The 10,323-nt window shown below is 37.1% G+C and overlaps 1 protein-coding gene across 1 annotated transcript; it reads left to right on the top strand.

The window, feature by feature from the left end:
• Nucleotides 1–453: 453 nt before the first annotated feature.
• On the top strand, nucleotides 454–9,656 carry TCTN2 (tectonic family member 2; the record flags this gene model as incomplete). The annotated part of the gene is made up of 17 exons (XM_010086171.1): nucleotides 454–567; nucleotides 859–932; nucleotides 1,668–1,863; nucleotides 2,100–2,200; nucleotides 2,455–2,651; nucleotides 2,893–3,016; nucleotides 3,531–3,666; nucleotides 4,247–4,312; nucleotides 5,135–5,263; nucleotides 5,534–5,611; nucleotides 5,940–6,020; nucleotides 6,326–6,437; nucleotides 6,831–6,934; nucleotides 7,313–7,469; nucleotides 8,151–8,276; nucleotides 8,669–8,757; nucleotides 9,541–9,656. Coding segments are annotated over 17 exons (2,000 nt in total), but the record flags the coding sequence as incomplete, so codon positions are not given.
• Nucleotides 9,657–10,323: the final 667 nt, after the last annotated feature.

The following is a 10,323-nucleotide window of genomic DNA, read 5'->3' as shown; positions in this document are numbered from 1 at the left end:
CTCCGTCCACATGCTGAGGGCAGCAGTCTGCAGTTGCTGCATCCCACGTAGCGGTACGCCCCGCTTCCCTTTGTGGCCGCAAGAAATTAAAAAGTGTAAACTGAAGTCAGCAAGAAATGCTTAATAGGTTGTTGCCTGACCTGTGTAGTGTCTGCACTGTCCAGTCAGTGCTGCAGTCTCCTGCCTTAGTGTTACAGGACTGCGTGTTTACTGACATCTTGACAATGTAAACTTGCAGTATAGGAAGCTGTGGTGAACCCACTGCTCTAGCACTTTCCAAAAGTATCAATACAATCCTCTACTAGGCATCACAAGATATTTTTGTTGTATTTGTGACAATTTAAAGTACAGGAAGGTAAGAATCTAGCCCAAGTGGAAGACATGAATATGTCTTAGAGATGTTACCTTTCTCAATTAGTGTTTGTTAAGACTTGTTTATTTTTTTTCTTTTAGTCTTTCAGCCTTCGTTTATCCATATGTCAGGGCCCACAGTAAATTCGTTTTTTATTGGAAGTTCTTCAGGAGTTACTTTTTCCATAATTTTAAGTCCTATAGATGAAGAGACAGGTAAGAACACTTCCCCCCCCATCCCCCCAGTGGTATGTAAATAAATATGTTTGAGTTATTAATATTTTTTGACACTAAAATTACTGGAGAGATGGCAATGCATTTAATTTAGTGCTTGAAATAGGAACTCCAGAAGACTTTTGCTAATTAAGCCCTTAGTCCTCTGTTGACTCCTTGTCAGCTGGAGGGTATGCCTACTTGAAGGTGTAACTGGAGTTTAAATGTGCTTTTTATTTTCCAATCTTTTCTAAATGACAGTAAAATACTTTTTAAATTTTTATTTTTATATAGGAAAACTGCATCTTGCAAAATGCGGTGAAAGTAAAAGAGCTGGTGATTGGAATTTGACTGTAACACCTGGTATGGTATGTAAAATACTGATTCTTCCCTAAAATGGGAAGGATCAAACTGTCATATGTTAAGGGCTAATGAAATAATAGGAAAATGTTAATGTACTAACAACCTAGTCTGAATGGCTTGCCCTTGCCTTTTTTCCTTGACGTATCCCTTTGTGCGGATGCCCTTGGTGGAGTTTGCTGATGTGCAGCTTTGATGCTGTTTCCTTGTTCTCCTCTCCAATATTGTCTGTACTTCCTGGCTGCCTGTAGTGTTTGAGAGTGTTTCCGATCTGCTGGAAGGAGCTACTAGAAATAAAAAAGTAGTGGTTTTATATAGCACGAGCTTTGGAACATCTATATTTTAGACTTGCCTTCAGTGTTACGTTATACATAATTCCTTAGGGGTTTTATCAACTCTAGTCATTCCAGTTTTCAACTGAAGGTAGCTGTAAAAAATGAAATTAACTTTTTGGTATTTATTCTTTCCTTTAGAATTGTGCATGTGATTTCTGAGGTAACTTCATCTGTGTGCATGCCTTAAAAAGTTCTGCATACAGTTCATATCCTCACTGTATGTGCATATCTCAGACCCTTTGTCATTCCACTCTCAACAAATGTCTGATTTTATATAAGGAGAATATCATTGCGTTGTAGCACTGACAAAACATGGTGGTACTGAAGCTTCTCTTTCAGAAGCTGATGAGTAGTATAAATAAGAGTAATGTAATACAAGTTGTCAAACTGTATTTTGCATTTTTTCAGGACACTTCCAAAGTGACTATAAGCTTGACTAGAAATCTGCAGTTGTGTTTGCCGAATGCCACTGACTGCTGCACAACACCTCTCTGTGTGGTTGAAACACTTCAGGTTTTAGCTTGCCGTGACTCTGTGATGTTGGCACATCTCCTGATTCAAGCTGAAATATATGCCAACTCTTCCTTTACAGGAAATGTGTCAGGTCAGTGTTTAGATATGCTGAAGAAGAAATGGCATTTTGGCTGATCTTTTCCTCTATATATGAAAAAATAAAATTAGGATTTGGGCAGCAATAAGATAGACTGATTAATCATTAATGGAATTTAACGGAAAGTTTGTACACAGTTGGAATAAACTGCAACGCACGTGGTCTATTTATTTGGATTCAAGTCCATTTAATCTGGTTTTCTCTTAATTTCTTTTTTAATTCTTTTACAGAAAATGCAACTATCATCCCAAACCAGGTGTTCCAGCCCTTAGGCTCTTGTCCTTGTGACTTGACGGCTGGAGCTTGTGATGTTCGTTGTTGCTGTGATCTGGTACTTACTTCATATTAAACTTTGATTAAGTTTGTTTAAAATTTCTAAGTTCTTTCTGTTGTCTGTGGGGGGAGAGAGGTACTGAATGCTTCAGACTAGATGGGACTAGAGGGCTTGTTTGGATTTTCCAGCGTTTCTAATAGTAAATATGGCCTCTCTCTACAAAATTGGTTTGATTTACCTGTAAGTATGGCTATAGTGCTTATGGTAATGCAATTACCATGCTAAAAAGTGACCATTCTTTTCCCTTTCAGGAGTGTTCACCAGACTTGAAGCAGTTATTTAATGAATCATGTTTCACTGGAGTGTTTGGTGGTGATGTAAACCCACCTTTTGATCAGCTGTGCTCTTCTCAGTCAATGGAGTATACCCCTGATTGGTTTCCCTTCCTTTGTGTACAGTCTTCTCTTAACAATACACCATTTCTTGGCTACTTTTATCATGGCTCTATGTAAGTCTTAAGAAATTTTATTTTCGCAACACATGCATTAGGCATGCTACTGAAAATATAACCTGTTTTTTATAATGAAAGTAATTTTGAAGTTGGAATTTTAGGGTTTAGTAGGGAACTTTAAATGCAAATGGGAAATGTCATTGTCACTAAATGAGAACATAGAACATGACAGTAAATGTGTAATTATTTGCGTGAGGTAGAGAGTAAAGAACTGTTTGATTTTTGAACTTGTTTGCAGTTCTACACCCAAAGTTCCTTCATTTAAGATTCCTTTACAAACTTCTCCTGGGAAACTTTTCACTGGTTACAGACAAGGAGATCCAATTATCACAGAAGAAAATGAGTATTTTACCATTCCCCAGGTAATCTCTTTGTGTTTAGGAGCTCTTGATTCCTCTTGCTTTGTTTGACACTCTCCGTATATTACACTCCTTATGGCTTTGTAACCAGATTCTGCAACTTCCGTTGTGAAGTGGTGGAATATATTAAAGAAAAAAAAGGCACAAAATCACTATTAAAAGTAAACATTATCCTTCCTGATCCCTCTGCCCATCTCCCAAAATGCTAATGTCCTAATTATTTCAAGAGGTACAAGCAAGCTTGGCATCCCAATTAATAGTTTATGACTTATCATCTTTCTGTATTTTTTATTTTGCCTGCTGCGTTACTGAGTACTATAGTTGGTTTTTCCCTTTGAATCTTACTCATCTGGTTGTACTTTTTTCAAATTGCTTTTGCATTTTAGAGAGACTTGTTGGTTATAATAATTTTGACAATTTAGGATGAAGCCATACTGTACGTTGAAACTATCTTCAAATGAAAAGCAAGGGGCTAGACAAGGGTCCAACATACTAATTTCTGTTGAACCACCTGCAGCAATCCCTGGCTGGACAGTGCGTTGGAAATGCCCCCGTAGCGTATCTCCAGAACTTTCATGTCAAATGCCTTACTGATCTATCATCTTACAAGGAAGGACTGCCGCATGATGTGAGGATAAACAGTGGTACTGGAGGTATGCTGCATAAACCCTAACAAGAATGTGTTTTATATTTCTCAGAGCTGCTAGAACACAGCAAGTGTCTCACTATTTCCTAAGACTTAGGATATAAGAAACAGAGGGGTTGGCCTTTGTTTCCCATTTCTGTTTCTGGTGACTTGTACTGGTTTTGACTACACATGACAGAACAGCATCTCTCCCACCTTGATGTTCAGACTGTTGCTGAGTCCTTTTTCTGTCAAGAGGGTGCAGTATGATCATTTTAGAATTAGTGAGAAATGGTTACTTTCTGCATTACAAAAGCATATACTTACAAAGTGTTATTCTGGACTTCGAGATAGTATGATAACCAGCATGAAGATAATTTATTTTATGTCCATAATTATCTGATTTTGTTCTTACCTTTGTAAGACCCAGAGATAACTAGCTATGCTCTCAAAACACATAAATGGTTTGGTCCTTTACCAAAATTAATTTTCTAAATAATTTTCTACTAAATTTTCGTAACAGCAAGGATTGCACCTTGGATGTGAAAACAGTATGTTTGTCTCTCTTACTAGTCAGGATTACTGGAGTGTTTGTTTTTCATTTTCAGACTTCATCCAACAAAATGTCATCTACAGGACCATCACTGACACAGGCAAATTCATCACTGAAAGTGGTATGTCTCTTCCATTTAATAAAGATGTTTCTTACCTAACCTGGACTACATAAGAAATAGATTATTTTGATGCCTGAAATGTTTACCTGCTGCAATTCTTAGGAGGGATCTTGTATGTTATCTAATACTCAAAAAGTAAACTGTTTGGTTTACTGCAAAGCAGAAAGTTGGTCAAGAAATCAGGTCCCTTAGCTTACACTGAAAGCAATTTTTGAGGAGAAAAAGAAACAATAATAAAAATAAACAAAGATATAAAGAACACTTTAAAAAAAACATCTCCAGGATGAACATGTAAGTGGGATGGGCAGACTGTAAGCAGAGGTGTATGTCTCTGTTTTGTAAGCTTTCATGCCTTTTTGAGGACTTTTTTCAGCCAATGAAGCAGTTATTTGATGTAGAACAGTGGTTCCCAGTCAGTGGGAGGATAATGCAGCAGAAATGAAACTAATGGAATCCAAGCTAATGTGTTTTTCTGGGAAGTGATGGCTCCTTGGGAGGGATGAGATGAAAGCAGCGGGTGTCCTGAGTCCAGAGAAGTGCATCAGCTGGTGGTGTAAAGTCCAGCGCTGGGTTCTTCTGGAGAGGTTTAGCCACAAAGGAGCTGGAACAGCTGATGTTAAAATATTGATAAACTACAGGTTTATACTGTCACACTGTCCTAATGAGATGGGATTTAAACAGTAAAATAAATTATCAAAAAGATGAATGTTATAATTTCCAGAATCTTGCCAGAGGTTTTTAATGTGTTCTTTTTCAGCTACAGTAACATAGCCTTCTAATTAGCAATGCTTTTCATTATGGCCTTTTTTTATCTTCTGCCAGAAAGCCTTCATACTGCCAAGGTTCCCTGTCAAAATGTACCTTTTGCAGAGAATTATACATTCATCTGGAAAGACAAGAACATAGAGCAAATAAATGTCACAGTCTTCCATGGAAGTTTATGTGATGGAGGTATTATGAAATTTCCTTTATGATTTTTTGTTTATTTTTTTTTTCCTTCAGCGTGGAAGTTATGTGATAGAATCTCTTATTTACTAATACTTCTTAAAAATAATTTCCCCTGGACTCTGGAAAGAAAATTTATGGGGCTGTTTTCTATTAATTTGTATTATTTTGAATCTTCTGTTTCTAATGAAGGATGCAGGTTTGTATCCTATGTAGAGCATGCTTTTTGCTAATTCACTTATTTAAAAGTAAAATAATTTTTTTTTCTTTTACCAGAAATACTGACACAGAGGTTCACAGTCACATTTCTAAATTTAGAGAGTACTAATTCAGAAGAACTGTTTGGGAATCCAGGTATTAATACTTTATTTTGCCTCTTAAAAGTGAAAAGAAAAAATTTTCATACTGTACAGGCTATTATGAATTACTATTTTATGTCTCTTTCATACTACTTTATGTTGCCTGCCCCCACCTTCCTGTCTTGATGCACTGCCAATTGTAATAGCGGTGATTCGTTCTTAGGCTTTTCTTGTATAGCTATTGATTATTTAAAGTGAGTGTATTCCTACTGTAATGGAAATGTCTGTTCGGTTATTTCAAGATTGATGACATTTATTATTAAAACAATGCTAATGCTTGCAGAATCTTATATAGGGTGCACGATTTACCCTTCTGTGTTTAGGTTATCAAGTTGGAAAACCAGTGAGAGCTGCAAACATGAACGCTTCTGATACTTTTGGAAGCCTAAACATTTGGCAGACAGGTACTGGCTTGTGAGGTTGCAGCTTCAACTGTAGTTAATGTTGAAATGCCCTTTTTTTTTTTTTTTTATTTTTTTGGTACATATTTTAGTTAAGAATCTGTGCCAAATTTTGCTTTTCTAGATTATTCCCTAGTAAACCTCTAATGCTTTCTTAGAAAATTTAAGTTGAATGGACTTGTATCTATATTTGAACTATACTACTTGGTGTTTTGCATTCTGATGTTTGATGTTTTTGCACAAAATTGAAAACTAGAGATCAAAAGGCTGACATAAGAAAGCTCAGGTATGATGTTTTCATTTCATAGCTGGCAGAGGTTTATGTACGTCGGCAACTTCTACACCAGTTTTATTTGGATTAGATTCACTCTCTGGGTGCATTCTGGAAGTTGGTATCAATGAAGATTGCAGATTTTTAAGGTGAGCTACATAGGTTGAATTGTTTTTCTCTGAATCCCTCTTGTTGTGTATTACATGATTCTCTACAAGTGCCTGCTACTAGCACGGGTACGTTCTTTTTAAATATTCACGTATGCATTTCAGCTTCCTGTGGTTGTTAGTCTCACCTTTTTTTTTAAAAAGGGAAATTATAGTAATAGTTTCACTCAGATCTTCCTGTATTCAAATGAGGATTGTGTTGATGTGGAATGCTTTGCCATTTCTTCCCATCAACAGATAGTTCAATAGTTCAAGTTTTGTTGAGCAATAACATCTTTCAGAGGAAACTGACCTTATGATATAATAATATTACAACCCAGAATGGTAGACGGTACAGATTTACTTTTTGTGTAATCTTACATTCCTATTTTGCAGAGCAAATGTAATTGAGAAATTGAATTCACTAATACAAGCTACTCATGTCGGAAGGAGGGATAATTCAAGTTACAGTGATCTAAATGACTGGGTGGAAATCATACGTAAGTGAGCTTTGTGTTGTTTATAGTCTAAATATGCCCATAAGATGAACAGAGCATCTCAAAATAGAACCAAGCTGTAATTTCAAATGCCTGAAGATATTGATCTGTGTGTCTGGACCCAACCATCCATATATGAGCACACACATGCGTGTAACTCTATATGTATATGGATACTGCACTAATGCGTATCTTGCTGTCAGCCTGTACATGTGTGACTTGGTAGTTTAGTTCTCTGTTGATAAAGTACTCCTTTATGTTTATTTTTTGCTGTGTTCCTGTGTTACCAGTATTTCATTAGACCATGACAGTAATATAATTATGGAAAATATTATGTTTTCTGTAATATTTAAATTTTAATAGCGCTGTTCTCCTCCATAGGTCTTGATCCATTTAATTCTGATGCCAATGTGAGCACTGGAAACTTAAAAGGCATTTGTCCAGATATTCCTGCAAATCTGAATATTCGCATAATTTTTGCTGATGTGGGTGCAGTACAAGGGATTCCCCGGCAAGAGATTCTTGCTGTGCAGATCAGGTAGAGAAAGTTGTGTCTCTGGCTATCTGACAAATAAATGTTTAATTTTCAGACTTGCTTACCTAATGTATCCAGATCAGATTTTACGAACAAAAATGTTATTTTGTTATTTCTAATTTTTAAAATGCTTTTTGTTTGTATTTGCACGCCAAATTCCTTTGATCACAACTAAGTTTGCCTTTCTCCCAATGAAATAAAAGTAATAATTAAAAAAATGTTCATGGTTACCAGTAGGTAATCTTTTTGCCTCACTGAAATATTAAATAAAATCTATGATGCTTATAGCAGTAGGCATATGCAGAGCATTCCATCAGAACATTTAAATTTCTTGTCACATGGTGGAAGTGACAACATTGTCCTGTGTTCTGTCTTACCCCAATGTAGAGCTCTTCTTGAGAGCTGTGGTAGATGCTTTATTCTTTCCTGGAACAGGGAATTTTCACTTTGCAAACACTTTTTTTTTTTTTTTTGCCTCCCCAAGTCAATCCTAATCAAATATATGGATTTTACCTCATTTTATTTCACTTCCAGGCTTTGCAAGTTCTCTGCCTGCGTGGCGTTGAAAATCCAGAGATCACCAACCACCTCCCAAATACTGTGTATTTCGTCCTTTCGTGGTTGTGTTTAGGCTCTAAGTTTCCATTTACAGCCCTCAAGTATTACTTATGCACATTCTTACAGTTACTCAACAGTCATGTGGCAATTCCAGTGCGGGCTTACCTGTGAAAACAGCGTCAGCTTTCTTCCCATCACTGCTGCTGTTCAGTTCATTAAAGTGCCAGCTCAGCCACCCGTTCCAATGACAAGGTAATTTTTGTAAAAAACATTGATACTTCACATTATGTTAAGCAGATACTAATAGCATTGATTAATAGCATTCTAATTAATAGCATTGTTAATAGCATTCTGTGGTGTTTACCTGAGTGGATAGGGGGTGCAGAGGAAGCTCCCAAACTATCCATTGTCTGAAAATGTTCATCACAAGAAGAAAACATCTGACTAAAAATGACAGAAACAGAGTAGAGGGGAGGCTCCTGCTTCCTTTAGACAAAAAAAGTCATAAGAGAATAACGAGAAGCTTGTGGTTTAGTTGTTTTTTTCCTGTAATCTGTACACATTTTCACTCTTTTTTCTACTTGTGCTGGTGTTCTCGTACTGTGGTTAATAAACCTGGGGGTTTTGTGGGTTTTTTTCCCCAGATTTCAGATTAATTATACAGAATTTGACTGCAATCGAAACGATGTGTGCTGGCCACAACTCTTTTACCCATTGACACGGTTTTACACAGGTAAAAATAATAAGCAATGTGGAATGCCATGAACCAACCATATTTCTTTGAAACATAATTAGATGTGTGGAGTTTAGTGGAGAATGGTTTGTAGCAGGGAATTAAAATTTCGCTTTTAGAAAATTTCGCTTTTAGAAAGCATGGTCCAAAAAGTCTCTGTAATTTTTTCCTTGATAATGCATTAATTTATTAATTAGACTTAGTGGAAGAAAAAATTACTAGGAGCACTTTGTGGATGACACTGAAATTTTGTGAATGTCTGTTTGACAGAGGGAGATTCTTTTTCACTCCCCTGTAGAGTTTGGAGGGGGTATGCTTTCTAAGGCAAAGGAGAATATATCGCTTTATGATACTGTTCTGTTTCCACTTCCTACTGTAATTGTAACATTGTCAGTGCATGTCATTGCCCTTGAAGGGTGGAATTTGCCGTATTGGTTATGTTTTGATTGGGTATGATTTGGTATGTATTGATTATGTTTTGTGGGAGACTCGAGATCAAAAGTCTGGCGTCTCAAAGGGCATCAAGGCACCTGGACTCTGTTCTGAGAGCTGCATGGACAGAGGCAACTGCCCGTGTTTCTTATCTGCACAACTTCAGGGACTAAAGTTATACAAAGTGTGAAGTTTTATAAGTATGAAGCATCTTATTTCCTTGCTTTGTCCTGCATTGTTTTATGCAGGCTATGCATATACTTTAATCTGTGTCTTTTGGGTTGTCTTAACTAAAATTTAGCTCTCGTATGCTTATACTTTTTTCTTTTTCTTTTTTTTTTCTTTTTTCAGGAGAGCCATATTCCCAGTGTCTTGCTAAAGGCCTCTCGTTGGCATTTCTTGTTTTACTTGCAGCAATTATGAGTAACCCTTGGTTTTCTAAAGTATGGAATAGTTACTCGCTTTAAAAATGTTGATGTAAAGAGAACCACTTTTGTTAATATTTTAAGAACTTTTGGGTAAAATTTATGGATAAATATTCCTGGATTTTGTAGAGATTTTATACAAACATTTAAAGATACATAAAATGAATACTCTTGTGATATACAGAAAATGGTTGTGTTACTTTTAAACAAATGTAGTTATTTTTAAGCACAGTCTGCGTTTGGAGCAGCAGGAGGGCAGAGTGACTTGGCCAGGGTGAGCTCTGGAAGCCCAGCCCAGAGGCTGTGAAGGGGTCGGTGTCACCCTCAGGGATGGACCCTTGTCCTGCCAAGCCTGGTGCAGAGGGTCATGGGGGCAGTTCCAAACCCCTCATGCCCACCTCTTTTTGGAGCACTGGACAAATTGTTCACACTTCTGAAAAGTGATAACGCTTCAGGTATTTTCATGTAGTGATCTAGAATTCTCTTTTCCAGTTGATGCTGTGCATTGGCAACCTCTGTCTGCTCTGGGTACACAGCGGACAGAAAACATTCACTACCGCTTTTCCTCAGTTGATCACCGCGATGTTCAGTTGGGGATTTTCCTGTGGTCCAGCTCTTACAGTTATCTCAGGATTTTCTCCCTAAATCCTCTCACGTGGAAGCCCTTCACCCGGTGCTGTTCTCCATCCCTTTCCCGGCTCGCTCTCAG

Source organism: Pterocles gutturalis, unplaced genomic scaffold, assembly GCF_000699245.1.
Source record: "Pterocles gutturalis isolate BGI_N339 unplaced genomic scaffold, ASM69924v1 Scaffold52415, whole genome shotgun sequence".
NCBI classification, from domain to species: domain Eukaryota; kingdom Metazoa; phylum Chordata; class Aves; order Pterocliformes; family Pteroclidae; genus Pterocles; species Pterocles gutturalis.
The sequence above is the reverse complement of the archived record's forward strand: the minus strand, read 5'-3'. Positions and strand labels throughout refer to the sequence as shown.